The 18028-nt window shown below is 32.3% G+C and overlaps 2 protein-coding genes across 3 annotated transcripts; one reads left to right on the top strand and one right to left on the bottom strand.

The window, feature by feature from the left end:
* Window positions 1-2175: 2175 nt before the first annotated feature.
* LOC129918972 (serine/arginine repetitive matrix protein 1) lies at window positions 2176-13508 on the bottom strand. Of its 2 annotated transcripts, XM_055999742.1 has the most exons (8): window positions 13350-13508; window positions 12610-12945; window positions 7200-7936; window positions 7015-7109; window positions 3863-4058; window positions 3596-3784; window positions 3084-3494; window positions 2176-2869 (listed from the first exon to the last, which is right to left on the bottom strand). In XM_055999742.1, exons 2-8 carry the CDS (start codon window positions 12683-12685, stop codon window positions 2732-2734), a joined length of 1842 nt encoding a protein of 613 aa, XP_055855717.1. In that variant the 5' UTR covers window positions 12686-12945; window positions 13350-13508; the 3' UTR covers window positions 2176-2731. The 2 variants fall into 2 exon arrangements, with proteins under 2 accessions (XP_055855717.1, XP_055855718.1); XM_055999743.1 differs by lacking the exon at window positions 12610-12945 and having other exon boundaries at window positions 13350-13506.
* A 2420-nt stretch (window positions 13509-15928) lies between these two features.
* LOC129918971 (uncharacterized) lies at window positions 15929-17805 on the top strand. Its single transcript, XM_055999741.1, has 5 exons — window positions 15929-16079; window positions 16142-16228; window positions 16287-16607; window positions 16664-16781; window positions 16829-17805. Exons 1-5 carry the CDS (start codon window positions 16019-16021, stop codon window positions 17661-17663), a joined length of 1422 nt encoding a protein of 473 aa, XP_055855716.1. The 5' UTR covers window positions 15929-16018; the 3' UTR covers window positions 17664-17805.
* The last annotated feature ends 223 nt before the right edge of the window (window positions 17806-18028 follow it).

The raw sequence follows: 18028 nt of genomic DNA, 5'->3' as shown, positions 1-18028 counted from the left end.
TCGTGAACGTTTCGCTGTTGGCGAAAATTTCGATTTTCTTGTATTCGTCGCCTTTCATGTTCGCCGTGTAGGGCCATGCTCGCAAGCAAATTTCATTTTTGCTGTGAACTTTTAGGGCCACGTGAAAATCACAATAGGACTGAACGAATTTTACAATTGTTTTTTATTTGCCAGGTATTCGACAGCTCCTCTCTCACTAAAATTTTGGTGCCGAACAATAAACTCGTTTAGCCGAAAATGTAAATTCCTTTTCGGTGAAACTCAGGATAGCTTTTTGTTTTCGCATGTGCGAAAGATTTGCTTCAGTCCCTATTTGCATAAGCCCTATTCTGATATTTTGGGGGGAATAATCTTCAAATATTCACCAACTAATATTCGGCTATTCATCGGGAGGAATCAAAATTCACATCGGTAATGTTGTTCGGTATTCCACTATTCACGTGAATGAACTTGCTCCATACATTTTCAATCCGCATAAAAAATGTTGCGGATCTGTCACATTTGGTTGTAAAAATAAATTCACCATCGGTAAAATTAAGCAACATGCTACTTTTAATAAATATTTAAGTATTTGTTAGTATGTAATCCGTTGTTTTTATTTTTTATAAGCAAAAAAAAATTTATCTTTCAATTTACTTTGTCGCCATTTTTTTAAGTTGACGTTCACGTGGACGTCAAATAGGGGTATGATAATGCAGTCCACCCGATGGATAGCAGAATGGCAAGGTAGAGTTAAAGTAAATCGAATGTGTGTTTCTGATCTGAGATTCACGTGAATAGCAGAATAGGGCTGTTAGTTTCAGTAATGAATAAAGATATCGATAATGAGCCCTATCCTGGGATCTCCAGGGGATATTTTGTTTCCCTCGGAATTATTTGGGCAATCGTGAATATGCCTCGGAAATTATTTCCAAAAACATGGGAAACATTCTCAGGGAGATTTTTATTCACGATAGGCCCCAATAATGGTTTTTATCCTTTTCAATGATGAGAAGAAACAAACAGCCCTATTCTGCTATCCATCGGGGGGAAAAATCGCTAAATATTCACCAATTACCATTCTGCTATTCATCGGGGGGAATCCAAACTCACGTCGGTAATATCGGTAATGTTGTTCAGTATTCCACTAACCACGTGAATGAACTTGCTCCATACATTTGCAATCCGCATAAAAAATGTTGCGGATCTGTCACTTTTGTTTGTAAAAATAAATTCACCATCGTTGAAATTAAGCAAAATGCCACTTTTCATAAATTTTTAATTATTTCTTAACATTTAATCGGCTGCTTTTATTTTTTCTATGCAAATAAACACAAACAAAAAATTTTTTTTTTCCTTTCAATTTACTTCGTCGCCATTTTTTTTTAATTTGACGTTCACCTGGACGTCAAATTGAGGGATGATAATGCAGTTTACCCGATGAATAGCAGGATGGCAAGGTAGAGTTAAAGTGAACCGAATGTGTGAATCGGATCTGAGATTCACGGGAACAGCAGAATAGGGCTGAAAAATGAAAAATTCTTTACTTATAAACCCATGGTCAGACGAAAAAAGCTTAATAATTTACAATTCTTAAAGGATTTTTTACAGATAAAATTAAATTTTTAAGTTAAGTGAATCTTCTTCTTTATTTAAAAAGAAAGGTCATGGAATAAGGAAGTATTTAAATTTTTAAGGCCCATTTGCTCATACGATACTTAAGTATAACATAAAACCCTATGTTCCACATATCGGTTTGCACGAAATTCAAACTTCGTCCTAAATCTCACTAAGTTGAACATAACTTAGGGGGAAGAAATAGTAGAACATAAGCTGTTATGTTCTACTTAAGCACTTTTATTTTATGAAAAAAAGCAAGAATGTCGCTTAGAAAATTGATGTCGGTAGTACAAGGGACATGAATTATCAATTTAGGAAATTCATTAACTTTAGAATTTATGACTAGTATAAGCAAATGGGCCTAAATCAGAGTAATTGGCAAAAACTTGAATGATTTTAAATTCTATATGCGAAAAGACCGATGCAAAATTCCAAACAGTATCATTATTGTCTCCCACTGATCCATGATTAATCTTGACGTGAATTCTCCTGCAAATAAATCTATATGAAAAAAGGGATATATTTTATTTAATTGGCAAATATAATTATGTCAACATTTTTTTTTTTGTTTGTTTGTTTTAGGTTAATGAAATGTTACATGATTGTGTTTGGGTCCGACAAATGCATACATTTAAAACATAAACATTTATATTTTAGCAGTTGTTTGCTAGCTACACACTAATTTACATTTAGTTATTTTCTTGTTTTTTTGGATAATCTAATTACCAAATTAATTTATAATAATAATAATGTATTTTTAATGTGAATGCAAAAAAATGTATATGAATCACTTTTATGTTAATTTTGTTAACAAAAACAAAAAAATGATATTTCAATTGTATGTATGTATGTGTGGTGTTTTTCTACTGCGTAAAATCCATATCGAAAAAGCTTAAATGTTTACTAAATAACCTATAATAAAAAAATAAAGTATTTTTTTGGTTGAATTTTACGCAGGGAAATGGTTGTTTTTTTTTGTCGTTATTTTTTTGTTGTTGTTTTTGTTGATGCTAAAGTTACATAAGAGGTGAGCCATCATTGTAAATTATGTACTTAAATTCCGAATTTTAATATTTATTTAGATTGAGTTTTTTGTTTTGTTCCGTTTTTTTTTTAACTTTTTAAAGTTAGTTCAATTTAATCGCTGAGCAATGGGAATTTTCTTGCGGCGACGCCTATGCATTTGTTGTCTTTCCCAGAACTCGTAGTAACGTTCTTGTTTCAACCATTCTTGGTACTTGTACCACCATTCTTCCCATTTTATATAGTCCTGTAATAAAATAAGAAAATTACGTTGAGTTTTAAGTTGAGTAAAGGATAAATGTAATAACGAGTAAATTCTACTCAGGCATCACTGTGATACAAATATCAGCAGCAAACCATTAAGAAATGCCAATATATATATGAAATTCTATTTGTTTGTAAAATTTTGAAAAAAGTTGCATCAAGTGATTTTGTTTTCGAATTTTACAACATTTGTTTACCTTTAAATCTAAATCACGAAGATATCCACGATTCTTGTAATATTCATAGCGAACGCGTACATCATCCCACGATAACATACCCGACGGCGCGGTTGTGGCCAATTCCTCGGGAAAATGGCCAGCCGGAGCTGGAGAATACGAATACCGACGCGGCGGAGACTCCAGTCCTTCTTCGATCATCACCTTCAGCGCCCCACCAGTTGAATCTTTTGTGATGCGCATATTTTCCATATTGCTACGATCAATACTCCATTGAGCCATTTTACCAAATCTCTCTGACAATGTCAATCGAGTTGTTGCCGTAAATGTTGGCAATGAACTCTCACTATCCGATCCAGAGTCATCTGATTCCGATGATGAGCCGTGTTTCTTACTACGTTTTTCACCTTCAATCTTAATGCGCGCACGAACCTTTAAGAAAAGTAAATGTTTGTAAAAAAAAGATTTAATTATAAAAAACCTTATCCGTTTGGGTGATTCCTCATCAGTGAGTTATTTTTTGTTTTAATTACCAACTTATCGTTAGAGTCCTTCTTTTTTTTCTTTGGAATCACTTGTTCCATAGGCTCTGGTGGCCGATTTTTCAAACGTGGATCTTCCGGCGGCGAATGACGAGCTGCACGAGCCATTTGTAGAGAGCTTTCTGGTGGTGGTCTTTCAATTAACATATCACGACTACGTTCTCTACTCATGCGACGAAGCTGATGATGAAAAATATAAAAATAAAGAAACAAATTAGCATCGAGAGGGGGATATAATAATGAAAGATTAAAAATTACCTTTTCTTCTCTGTACTTTTCTCCGCGAACCTGAGGAGGAGTCGACGGACGTACACGAGACGACGAGGGCATTGTGCTTGGTGGCACACCTCTATATTGCATTGGAGGACGCGACATCGGTGGACCTCGAGGTCCTTGTTTTGGTGGTGGCGACCGGGGGCCACCTGGAGGACGCGAGCGCGATAACGAAGTCGATCTGAAAAAAGGATTTAAATAATAAAATTAGTTTTTTTGTTTTATTTTAAATATGTATATGCCATTTTGTTTGGACTTTTTATTTTAAGCAAACACATAAGACGAAAAAAGAGTTAAATCATGGAATGAATTTTTTCATCATTATTAATCTCTACTTTTAAACATAGTTTGCAACTAGTCAATTTTTAATGAAAATAAATAGGGAAGATGGCAAAAATTGTGCTAACTTAAACAAAAACTTCAAAAATAGTATAGATCTAAAAGTGCGGTTTACTACTTTGGCACATTGTTTTAAAAAAATTTGAATTTTTATTTTTCATTGAATATAACTGTACATAAATCAAAGACCAAATATCTTTTTGACATCAATTTAGCTAAATTTCTAGCTCATAAAGAGTTTCGAAAGAAAAAGTTCTATAAACGCTTATTCGGTCCTCCATTTTGGAACCACCATTTTGAATAAAAAAAAGTTGTAAGCTTTTTCGTATTTCTCATACTAATATGCTTCAGTGTACTAAATTTCATGAACTTTCGTCAAGAAATGGCCGTGCAAATGATTTTTGACGAAAAAAAAAAACCACTGTGCGGCGAGGAGAATGATAAATAGTTAAAGCGTTCTTGACCGAATGATTTTTAAACCTTCAGCGAGTTCATAAATTTCACTTATTGTATCAACTTCATTTTTACTTTTTGTTTGGTAAAAATAATTACTGACCACATAGTTAAAAAAATATGATTTTTGCCTTATATCGACAAATATCGAAACGCATGTCCCTAATCAATTTTAACCATTTTTTTTTTCTTCTTAATATTAAGCTCATAGAAGAGTTTTCTAAAGCTATTATATTCAAAAAAATAAGATGTTAGGGTGGTGAAATTATTAGGGTGGTGAAATTTACATATGTAAAAAGTCGTATCTAAAACTTTGTGGTTGTTCATTCAAAACCTTCAAAATAAATTGATTACCTTGGCAACTTCTCTGCAAGTATGAAAAAGCCATACACAAATCCATTCTAATGAATTAAGATTAGACTACTGTCAACTTCTTTCCACTCATCTCCCTTCTAATATGAACAACGAATTATTGTCTTACGAATAAAAAACAACAGACTTGTGTGAGTTGGTAAAAGCGTTAGTCGGTTTACGTAAACTTGATAATTGGAAAACCTGTTCTAGTTTAGAACTTGTCAATTGGCAGCGGTGGTGCGATGCGTCGCACAGTGTGCAATTTTCGCAATCTAGCTGTACTTTAATGAAAAATATATGTCTCCCATATACAACAAAATTGGTATCATATGAAAGGTAAAACCTCAGGCAATAGAATGGCAAAAAAAAAACAACAAGAAAATAATCAAATTTACCATTCCACAGAATCACAAACATTAGCTTGGTTCAAGAGAAAAAAAACTTAAAGCTCATTGCTTTTCTTGTGTCACTTTGATAACAGCGTGGTTAAGTAAAATAATAGTTGTTTAAATTAAATTTATTTTTTTTATTTTAAGTAACATTTAAGAAATATTTAAGGTAAGTAAATTTTTTTGTGCACTAAAAAATAAAAAAAATAAAAAATCATTTGTGTGAAGACCTAAAGAGTGTCTTTTTTTTTGTGTTGTTTAACTTTGTAAAGCGTTTTAAAAATGTATTCTCGTGTATCCGTCCTGTTTTTGGGCTTAAAATCTCCGTTGATGTATTCTGTATTAGAATTCATTTACTTTTCTTGCGTCTAGTGTGCGAAACCATTAATTTTTTTTTTTTTGTTCAGGTACATAGGCCAAAAACCAATTTTTTGATCTTTTGAAAAATCGTAAATCACATTTTTACAAATTGAAAATGACTTTTTTAGATTCTTGTTGGCAAAATAAGACAAAAAGATTAAATAAAATTTTTCGATATTTTGCTTCGTTTTCGAAATAGAGACAGTTTAAGAACCAACTCCCAAAATCGTTTGCTCGATGTCGGCTCTTCCCCACCCATTGTGGTACATTTTGTACTCGTATACCACATATTGGACATATAGTTAGATATATAATTTTGAAAAACAATAAAACCCTTGTAGAAATACAATACTTAACAAAATTAAGCTGGTTTGCATCAAAAAAATTAAGTTTACTTGGAATTAGAATTAAGTACCGCTAGATTGGCAAAATTGCACACTGTGCGTCGGCCTCCTAATCGCTAGGTTGTGACTTGTAAGTCCAAGTCCTGCACGGGCAATTTTCAAAATTAATTGAATTGAAATTCGCACCACTAAAGGAGTCTGATGATCGGGTTGGTCCCCGTGAAATAGCTATAACTCCAGCCTATAAAACATTCAAGTCTATCTCTATCCGAGTGGTTCGACTAGTATTTTGTGGTATCACAATGGACTCATTAGGTCTAAGCGAGTCGGGTCGTCGCTCGACAGACACTTTAACTTAACCTAACCTCCTACATACTAGTTAGTACATAGTTACATTAACGTATATTTAGTCCTTGATTATAGCGATAGTGAAGTGACATCAGTTAGACTACAAACTGACAAAGGATATTACAGGCTAAAGTCTGCATATCTCGACCATGACCACCTTCACACTCTCTTTTGGGACAAGCGAAAGATACTAATGTAATGTAATGAACCGACAATCATAACCAGAAAGCGACGATTGGTTTCGACATAATTCATCAAAAGATCATGAATTGGAAATTATCTGACACATTTTTTAAGACATCCAATTCAGCCTTGTGATGAAACTAAAATTGTTTTTGGAGTCTTGTGATCATTTGTTTCGGGATGGACCTATTACTACGCTTGATAGTCAGCTGTTTTCCTGACAATCGCTTCTACCTAACCTAGATTAATTCCAACCCACTGTGCCAGCATAATTGTTTGTGTAAATATAAATACCTTAAGGTCTTTGAAACATAAATACATATATATTTTTTTAAATTTTTTTATTGAAGTCATAAATTCAACTCACCTCGAATACTGACGATGGTGTTTTGGTGAACAAACCGAACATGAATCATCCGAGCAACTGCTTACCGAGCTATTTGATCGCGAACGACATGAATTCTGTAAAATAATATAAGAATAAAATTAATAAAAAAATCAAATTTAATTCAAAAGCGAGTTGTTTATTTTTCAACTCTTATTACAACTTACCCTCGGAGGAGGCGACGGTGGTCTCTTTGACCGCGGCAATATCTGACTGCGTTTATTTGGCGGCATTGACGTGCCAGCCACCGGAGAGTGACGCCTTGCCGGAGGCATACCACCTGGCGAACGACGACGAACCATAGGCGAACGCGGCGGAGATTTACCTCGGCGCGCATTATTCAACGGCTCCGGAGGTGACCGAGGACGCGGACCACCAGGCCTACCACGACCGACCATATCGGGAGGTGAACGCGGCGGCATAATTCTCCTTCCCTGTTCCGGAGACCTCGGACGACGATCCATTGGCGGCGGTGACATACGACGGCCTCCGTGATCAATTGGCGAACGACGACGCATTTGCGGCGACAATGGTGGTGATTTACGTAAACGCGATCGACTACGACTGCGAGGCGAACGCGATTGACGATGGTACATGCCAGGGCCACCAACACGCCCGTTTAATCCCGATGGGCCACTTCCTGCTCCATTACCGCCACCACCACCAGTATTTCCGCTTGGACCAGCACCGCCAGCATTATAACGAAAATTACCCTCGCGATCACTTTCGCCCGAGCTGCTTTCGCCTTGAATGTACATTTTTTTATACCCAGTGTGTCGCCAGCGATTAGGGTCCTTCTCCTCCACCTCGAGTAGCTTCTTATCCCAGTAGTCGTTGGTGTTGGCTCGTGCTTTCTTCATAACGTTATCGATTTCACGACGTTTTCCAGCTGGCAAACTTGGATCTATAGAGGAAGTTATAAAAGGGAGGTATTCATCAAACAAAAAGCAAAATGTAATCATCATCAATTTAGAGAGAAAAAGAGACAGAGAAACAAGAGAGCAGAATCATTTTTGTTTGGTTTGGGAAGGAAAATACGGTGACAAGGTGAAAGAAGCAACTGATGGTTTTGTGTCAGCCGACACACAGTTCTTCCTCTCACGAAAATGCTGTTTAAAGACGTTAAGTCGTATGATAACACTGGTTAACAAGGGTTTTGTTGTCGAAACAAAAAATATACTTTTCTGAACTCGAATTCGAAGTCGGAAAAAATTAATCAGTTCCCTTTTTTTGAAATATTACCGTTATAAAATGAAAAAAAAAAAAAAAAACTCATTTTGGCTTTTTCGAGGTAATGTTTTTATATGCAGTTATTCATTATAAAAAAAATTATTAACGGTGTCTATAAGAACACATTTTTTTCTTCCAAAATATTTTTAAATTTTATTAATATCTCTTTTATTGCCCGAGATATCTTAAGTTTCAGTTAAGAAGCCAAATACAAACTTAACTTAATCTAAAGTTTAAGTCAGTGGTCATAAAATGTTTGCCACAAGAACCAAAATATTTTTTTATATTTTATAACGATAATATTTTAAGAACGGATGCTGATAGAATTTTTCTGTGTTCGGATTCAGGTTTAGTAACCCTAAAACCATCAGAAAACTATATTCAGATTCTTGTGGCAAAAAAATGTTGAATTTGGTTGACCAATGCTGTTTTTGAACCAAAGACTTATTAAAATTTACAATAAGTAAGTACCTAAGTATGCAATTCATTTTTATTCTACTTTTTTTTTTAGCATAGTTAACAAAAACAATGAATTTAAAAGCTATGGCTTTGCCTTCAGCTTGGTTAGAATTTTTTAACTGTATGTCCAAATAAATAAATTAATATTTAAAAAAAAAAATAGTAGATATTTATTATTTATTTATATTTATAAGCCTCTTTCAAGAAATCGCAGACTTTTCCAGTCAAAACCATTAAGGATTTTGATTGTTTCTTGCAACGTTTACGTATGAGTATGAAGTATGAGAGGCTTTGTTGCGAAAATATGAGGCATATGCTCACAAAGTGGAAACAGCAAGCTCTGTGCTAAAAATTAGAGGGTTTGACTGAAACCACTTTAAATTTAGTCTTTTATAGTACCTAAAAATACGGATAGTAATAATATATTAATAAAATAGTTACTAGAACATACAATTTCAAACACCAACTTATAATACATTTTTTTTTTGTGAAAAAAGTAGTTCAAATATAAAATTTCTAAAAAAAAAAAACATTTCGAAATATTTTAACGAAAATGAACAGTTACTGCATTCTTAAAGTTTGTTGTTCCAATTATTGTCTTAATGTTAACCGGTAGAGAGTTCCATAGTTTGGTTACATAGACAATGAATAACCGTGAAGAATTTATTCAAGTAGTTGAAAGTTAGTACAAGAAGATTAGTTGTTCTCACAGACTACGCGAATTAAAGTTTATTATATAAGTAAAGAGGTGTTCTGTGTAAAAATCTACAACATCTAGCATCAAGGACTAGTTGATGATAGTGAGATTGTGATACCATACACATTATCTTATCATAATCGTTAAAAGCCATGTAATGTAATGTTATTAAAGTCTAAACTTAGTGTTCAATGGAGTTACGGTAGAGAATTGCCAAAGTTTACGTATTCCCGCATAGATTATTCCAACTATGGCTGCGTTCCTTTGGGAACATTTATCTACTGCTAAGTACTTAAAACTACTTTTGTTGTATTGAAAAAGTAGTTCAAAGCAGCTTTTAGTGTTAAGCAGTAGATAAATACATATGTATTCACAAAGGAACGCAGATAATGTAGTTGACGTGATTTTCAGCGGAAAGCGTCCTATTGGTTTTAAACCCAAAACTAGTAACCGTATCTAACCAATCTAATCGAAGCTGGACTTAAGATAGGAGAACGGGTGGCAAAAGTGAAGCATTCATATGCTTTTTAGATATTGCGATAAGTTAGGATAACGGTTCTCAACCTTTGAGAGCGTGCGGACGTCTAAAAAAAATTATCATTTTGCGGATCCTTTTCAAGAATAAATTTTATTTATTATTATGTAAAAGTATCTTTGAATTAACATCGTTATACCCTGGGGAACAGATAAAATTGTGAAATAAAAAAATACCCCTGCAAAAGTTGCATTGGGTCCAAGAAAAGGATAAAAAGATTTTTTTTTTTTAATTTTCAAAATGAACGCTAGTGGTCGCGGTTGTGCATTTGCATTGAAAATTGAAAAAAAAAAAAACAAAGAACCAAATGGGCTTATAATGCACATATGCCTTGCATTTTCTTAAAAAAAAGTGTTGATTATTTTTTTTTATTTTAATTAATTTATGCATTCTTCTTTAAAAAGCAATTGAAACCTGAAAAATAAACCTAGAAAACAAACGATAGAACAGGGGTTACGGATTTAGAACAATTTTTTAAATATTTTTCAGCTTATAGGCTTGGCCACACCGAAGGGTTCATGCGGTAGCGGTACGGGTAATTGTATGAAACAAATTTCAAACTGGAACAACAAAGTTTAGGTGTGGAATATTTTTCATACAATTACCCGTACCGCTACCGCATGAACCCTTCGGTGTGGCCAAGCCTTAAGTTTTGTTTATTTTTTAAAATTTAGTTCCTCAATTTATCCTTTTTAGAACAAAATAAAATACAAGGAAACATAAGTTTTTGCATTGCAATGCACGACCCCTGGCGGTGGGAAAAAATATAAAAAATATTAAATTTCGCTCAGATCTACTGCCTATATCATTACAAATAGAAAAGCACTTCGTTGCCCTTTTGTAATTTAAATTACATTCATGTATCTATTATTGAGAGGTAGACCAGTGCCGAAGCCTTCAAAAACATTAAAAAATAAGAAAAAATCATAGTTGGATGAAACCCATTGGAAAAGGAGGTGAATATGATGAAAATTAAAGGAAAAATAAATTACGGGCGAGCCGAGTTCGGGAAGTGGTAGGGTTGAGTTTTTAATGGTAAAAAATGGTATATCTCGATTTCCGGCAAAAGTATGGAAAAAAGTTGTATGGCAAGGTTGTAGGTAATAAAAAGATCTACAACTTATGCATTAACAATTTTTTCACATAACCTCAAATTTAATGTGAAAAATTAAAAAAAAAACGAGATTTTGGTATTTTATTTTTTATCTTTTTCAAAAAAAAATTTTTTCTCTACGAAATTTGGTGAAAACTTACCTTATTATGTCCCAAATACACAGTAATTTATTTGATCTAAAATATTAATTTTTTAACCTTTTTTTTTACTTAATACCAAAAAAACACCCTAAATTTCAATCGAAAATTCACGTGTCAAAATATCAACTTTTTTCAAAAAATCGGTGGACATTTTGTTCGTTAAAATCTCTACTTTCTAATAGTGTAAACAAAAATTTACATTAGTACACAAAAGTGCATGTTCTTAGAAAAATTTCGTATCATTTTTTGAAATTTTGGACTATTTATTAAAATTACTCAAAAGATTTAATGTTACATTGATTAATGTTACGGTTTTTGAGTAATTTAAGTGTAAATTTTAATAAATAGGCCAAAATTTTAAATAATGATAAAAAATTTTCGAATTCAAGCTTTTTGCATTTTCCAAGAACATGCACTTTGGTGTACTAATGTAAATTTTTCCCGGTTTTTTTAATTTTTAACATAAAATTTGAGGTTATGTGAAAAAATTGTTAATACATTAGCTGTACTATCTTTTTATTACCTACAACCTTGCCAGACAATTTTTTTCCATAGGACTTGTAGTTTTGCCGGAAATCGAGATATACCATTTTTTACCATTAAAAACTCAACCCTATCACTTCCCGAACTCGGCTCGCCCGTAATTTATTTTTCCCTTCATTTTTATCATATTAACCTCCTTTTCCAATGGGTTTCATCCTACTATGATTTTTTTTGGTTTCGAAAATTATCGACCCTGGGCTAAGGGGTAAAAAAAATGCAATAAAATGGAGTGAGGAAAAAAGATGAAAAGAACAAAGTTTGTTGAGCGTCATATTACAATAATTTTAAAGGCGTATTTCTGATGCTTTATGGAAAAGCTGTCGCGGACCCCCAGAGGTCCGCGGACCACAGGTTGAGAGCCCATGAGTGAGATCATTGTTAAAGAACAATATGGATATTGCCTCTGATTTATTCTACAAATCAAATTATCCTGCAGACCAAGCGGCCGGAGGATTTGATACGTAGAATGAATCATTTTCATACAAATAGTGCGGGGTTCTTTATTTATAATGAATTACTTCACATAAAAATATAACCTCGAAAACAGCCAAAATAACGTTTTTTTTTGGCATTTTATAACGATAGTACTATTTCAAAAATGGGAGCTGATCAATTATTTTCTGATTTCAGATTCGAGTTCAGCACACCGAAAATCTTCAGAAAAGTATATTTTTGTTTGGATAACAAAAAAGTTTAATTCTGTAAACCAGTATAATAAAAGGGTTCATGAATTCAGAAGAAAGAAATCTCAGTGATAAGCAAAAATAAAGGCAAAAAAAGTAGAGAAAAAAAAAACTTCATTCCCCCAGACACTATTTGGTCTGTAGTTGTGTGCCTGTGAGGCCGTTGGGATAGGTACCTGTTATTCTGGTAATAGCGGGTTGCCTATCCATCCGTAGTTTTGGGTTAATGTCCCGTCGCCTAGACATTGACATTATTTCTCCCCCGCTCCTCCGCGAGGTCAAAACACGGGCTTAACAGAGAAAGTCTTTTCTTCGACGGCGGCGATGTTCCGCGACGGACGATTGCTTGAGTCAGAGAGGAACTTTTCCTCGGGGACTTGTTTGGTAGCCAAATGTTCGTTCAAGCTTTTTGTGTGTCCCACTTCAAATTTCTCGGACGAAAACGAACGCGATTCTTGACAAAAAGATAATAATTTATCTTAAATCAACAACGAGAGAGTATCCTTGGTTAGCTGTAATATATTTTTGTTAGTTTGGTTTTTTGATAAATTTAGAAATAATTTAAGAAAAGATGCCAATTTTATTATTTTTTAAATTTAAATAAATTACAAAAAAAAAAAAAATGCTAATTAAGTTCAATTACAAATACAAATTCACTATCGATTGTTTTTGTTCTTCTTTATTTTAGCATTAAATAGTTTTTGATGAAGTGTTTTCGATTTCGTCTTTTGGATTTTCAATTTATCACAAAAGGTATTCATTTTTTTTTCATCACTTTTCTCTGCGGCCGACTGAGAAAATTCTTTTCTTTCATTACAAAGAAGCACGACGACGTATGTACAGTAGTTTTGGTTATTTTTCAAATAGAAATAAATCACATATCGCGAACAAATAAACACAAATAAATTATACGTACTTGTTAGGAGTATAATGCTTTATAATATTTTTGTAATTATTTATTGTTTTGTATAAGTTTTGAAACTTAAAAAATTAATTAAAAAACTGAAATGGAAGGAAATTGGTTTTTAATTTGATGTTTCTTGGGACAAATGGCGGCCATTTGTGAAGAAAAATATGTACCTTCTTTGTGGATTATAAAACGAGTTTTATCTACACATTCCACAAAATGACATTTTTCAGTGATGCCAATAAAACTTTATTTATATATTAAGGTTAGAGCACATTATTGGTACTTAATTAAATGGTAGCACTTTCAATCTGGTTCCTATTTTGATATGTAGATGGCTTTTGTGCGTCGGTGGGTTGGTAGGGAGAAAAATAAGAGATGGAGCATAAATTGGATAATAACTAAACAAGAGGAAAAAAGAGATGAATATACAAACGTGCATCCATATTGATCCAGATCGTTTTATTATCTAGCTATCGAATGATTTGAACTATCGAAAGTTTCGGCCATATTATTCGCTTTGTTTAGATTATAGTAAATTTGAACGGCCATTTATTCATTAGTTTAAAAAATACATATGGATGCAAACAATGTCAAATACCTATGTCAAAAATAAATCCAATTCCATAATTTTTACTACTTAAATCCAATCTTAAATCTAATACAATCTTGTTAAATCCAAAGAAATTTGAACTGCTCTCTAGAGGTCCGTTTAATAATACTATGTTTAGACCTACGCTAAACCCGAGATTTAGCTAAGTAGATTTAGAATAAATCTCGAGATTTATTTTAAATCTACTTCGCTAAATCTCAGATTTGGGCTCAGCTACCCTAAATCTAAGATTTGCACTTACTTTCAGTCCGAGATTTAGAGTAAAACTCGAGATTAATGCTAAATCTACTTAGCTAAATCTCGGATTTAGGGTAGGTGGAAACGTAGTATAACTTTATAAATCCAGATTTAAAATTAATTTTCACAATGTTCAGTTGTATTGTCAAGTATTTTGTGAAGAAAAAATTAAGATAAATGCAAATTATAGGTTTGTTTTTTTTTGTTTATCTATATAGATTTTGTGGAAAAAAACGACATCGGGATTTTTGAAATCCGTCCAAATTTTTGACACCACTGTACATACACTTTTTTTTTTCAATTCAATTTTTTATTTTCATCTTCAGTTTGATTACTTTTCTTCAGTTTAATATATTTTTACATTAATACATCTTAAAATTAACAATAGGTGCGTTTTTTTGTTTATCTATATAGATTTTGTGCAAAAAACGACATCGAGATTTTTGAAATCGAAACGATTTACGTGTTAAAAACAACAAAAACTTTATCTGTATAGATTTTTGAAAAATCCAGATAATTATCCAGATTTTACTTTCTCTCGATAAACATAGTGCCAAGGTAGTTTAATTGTTGTGTTCATACAGAAATATCTGAAAATATATTAACAAAAAAAAAAAAGCGAAGAAAACGAGGTTTGAAAAAAAACTCTCATAGAATAAAATAATCAAAAATTTGTTTGACATGGTTGCATTGAAATGTTAATATCTCGAGATATACGCAATGCAATTTTCAGATAAAAGTCTTAAATGGATCCTGATAAGATTGTTGAACAGATATGTATATAAAATTACCAAAGTTTTTTTTTCGAAAAATTAGAAATAAAAATAAAAAAGTTTTCACATTTGATTTTTAAAAAATCGAAAAAAAAAATTCAATATGGCTACCTTCAAACGCATATAACACAAGAACGACGCAACTAATGTTAAGCCTGAACTACATCAAAACACAAAGTCAAAAAAGTACAAAAAAGTAAACACGATGTTTTTTCTTCTTCCCCTTAGTAGCTTGTTTGTATATCTCTCTTTCGTTTTAAAAAAGTATTCGATTGAAAAAGCTAGAACAAGACCAAGCTTTCAATTTTCGCAAAGTTTTAAAAACAAATACACTCAAACAATATTTTATATCCTTTCCGTTAGGAGCTCTTCGATCACATAGTTCCTGTCATTTTGCGAAAAAAAGCTCTTTTGACAAACAATTGAAAATAAATTTTATCTTCTTCGCTGGCTATAGGTCTTGTTTCGATTTTATCTAAACTTCTTTGTCGACGTTTCACGTGTGCTTACACGCTTCTTCAGGACTAAGAAAAAATAATTCTAAAAAAATGCTAAAACGTATAGAATAAATACTTATCTTTAATCTTTTGATCTCCAATTAATTGCTGTTAAAGGTTTTTTTTTAGGTTTTTTGTCTCGCTTCAATATTTCAAAAATCAATAAAAAATGTCTTGAAAAAGACGTTTTCTGTTATCGAAATTTCAAAATATATTTTGAAGAAATTTGAAATATAAAATGTAACAGGAAAGCAGAATTATGTTCATACAGAAGTTTTTGTTCAGGTACAGAATTTTGGAATACAGAATAATGAACCGTTCCTACTATTAAAATACAATACTATTAAAATACAATACAGTAGGAACGGTTCAAAATTCTGTACCTGAACAAAAACTTCTGTATGAACATAATTCTGAATTCCATTATTCTACCTTCCTGTTACATTTTATTTTAAATTTCTTCCAATATACATAAGAAAAAGCTGTCAAAGTTTCTATCAGTAAATATTTTTTTGTTAAATTTCTATACATAAATGAAGTTTTATCATTATTCCGACCATGGCTGTTAAAAATCACATGAATTTAACAAATTTAAACTTGCCAATATTTATAGCAACTCGTATGATTTTTATTTTTCAAAAATAAAACAAAAAATTACTAACCAAAATCTCTTATCAAAAGGTAATAGAATAAAAAAACATTATTTTTCGGAAGTCTTATCCTACATTACTAAAACCTGGAAGAACAACCATGTCTTATGTTTTGAAGGTACCCCTTTATCATATCAGAAAAACCGATTTTATTTCTAAAATTAAATGCTTCATAGATGAATTTGAAGATGATCAAACAGTTGAACATTTTGGCATTGAAATTGAAAATCAGCAAAGAGAAAATCCATCTTCTTCCTCAAAAATCAATAAGAATCCACAATCTGGAAAGTCTTGGCAATTGGCGCCCAATAGATATACCATCCCAAGTGATTTTGGTTCTTGTAAGAAGGGTATTAAATGGTCACTTCAAAAAAGAACACCAAATCTCAAAAGAGATGGCAAATTGAAAAACCAAGCTACATTCTATAAAATTTCGGAAAGTTTGTTGGAAAAATCAAGAAATAAATGCAATTGTCACAAGGGAAAATTTTTAACAGGTTAAATTAAATACAATTCTGTTTAAAATAGCTACGTCTATCTTTTTTTAGTTTAGATCTGAGAAATCGAAAGCCAACAACAAGATTTATGATAAGTAATCCAATCACATGCTGGCGAAACAAAAATGATCCAGGGCCAACAACTTATTTTGTGGGAATATTTGAAAAACCTAGGTAAATTTTATCTAAACTCTCTGTACTGAAGGGTTATTTTTTTTTAGCTTTAAAAAGGTTCCTCAAAAACATATTGCACCTTATAAGTTCCTTCGATATTCCTGTGTTCCGGAAAATGTACGACTGCGACTTATAGGGACATCATCATTTAAACCAGGTCCAGGAAGATATGAACTGTTTGATGACGAAAATTCCCTCCAAGTTAGCCTTTTTGTTCAAAAACAAAAACGCTTGCAATTTCGACGACTTCATTTCAAACGAATAGTCTTTCCCAAACAAAACCTTTTAAGACGGCACATATTCGGATATGGCTTTACAAGACTCTTTAAAGGGTCATCCACTACAAGTTCGAAAAGGTTGATTTCGAAAAAGAAATCTCATCGACATGTTAATCATGAAATTCGAATGTTTCCAAGTTTTGAGTATATCAAGATGATAACTAATCCGGATCGTAAATTTGTATCCCTACGAACAGAAGAAGAACTACCTGAAACTTTGAACCCTTTGCGATTTAATTGTTTAATAAAAGTTCACAAACGTAGGCAATTACGTGATAACAAAAAAGTTGTATTTGGTAGTGGAGTGCCAAGATTCAAAGATGCTGATATTTCAATTCATCGAAATCAATGTAAGCCTCCTCCATTGATTAATTTGCCCGTGATGACAATTAATCGTAAAAACATTAAAACAAAACTCGATTTTATTCCGGAACGCTTAAGACCATTTTATGAAAGTAATCGTATGCAACCGTTTAAATTTCAACCTATTCCACCTGTTAAGTTACTATTGGATGAGAATGAAGTTCATCCAGATCGAGAGACACGTTTAGAAATGTATTCCAAAGAACTTGATCCAAAACTGTTTTTCAGAACTACATCGTAACATTAAATAATTGCCACTAAGAATTTTAATTCAATCAAATCAAATGAGTTTTGTAAACAAGTATTAGCTGCGTTTTATTTTGACGAATGATCCATATAAATCATGATTATACAAAATAAAACGATCTGGATCAAAATAGAAACAGATTTATATTTTTACAAAATTTTGGAATACGAAATATTTAAATCCAGAATTTCGTATCCACAGAATATAAGAATTCAGAATTTTGAATTTACACAGCTTAAAAATACAAATTTTGGGACAGAATTTTGGAATCCGCTGCAGGTTGGTCCCACATCAATTTGTTTTCTTTTTTTCAGTTCTGACTGGGGCATCCAAAAACCATAATATTATAAGATTTAAAA

Source organism: Episyrphus balteatus, chromosome 4 (genome assembly GCF_945859705.1).
Source record: "Episyrphus balteatus chromosome 4, idEpiBalt1.1, whole genome shotgun sequence".
NCBI classification, from domain to species: domain Eukaryota; kingdom Metazoa; phylum Arthropoda; class Insecta; order Diptera; family Syrphidae; genus Episyrphus; species Episyrphus balteatus.
Note: the sequence above shows the minus strand (reverse complement) of the source record. Positions and strands in the feature narration are given on the sequence as shown.

Coding starts and splice junctions, on each gene's coding strand:
- LOC129918972 (XM_055999742.1), bottom strand. CDS start 12,685: ATGTCAATGTCTAGGCGACGGGACATTAACCCAAAACTACGGATGGAT. Junction 7,110..7,199: donor CACCGTCGCCTCCTCCGAGG/GTAAGTTGTAAT, acceptor ATTATTTTACAG/AATTCATGTCGTTCGCGATC. Junction 4,059..7,014: donor CACCATCGTCAGTATTCGAG/GTGAGTTGAATT, acceptor TCCTTTTTTCAG/ATCGACTTCGTTATCGCGCT.
- LOC129918971 (XM_055999741.1), top strand. CDS start 16,019: ATGGCTGTTAAAAATCACATGAATTTAACAAATTTAAACTTGCCAATA. Junction 16,080..16,141: donor GCCAATATTTATAGCAACTC/GTATGATTTTTA, acceptor TCTTATCAAAAG/GTAATAGAATAAAAAAACAT. Junction 16,782..16,828: donor GGAATATTTGAAAAACCTAG/GTAAATTTTATC, acceptor ATTTTTTTTTAG/CTTTAAAAAGGTTCCTCAAA.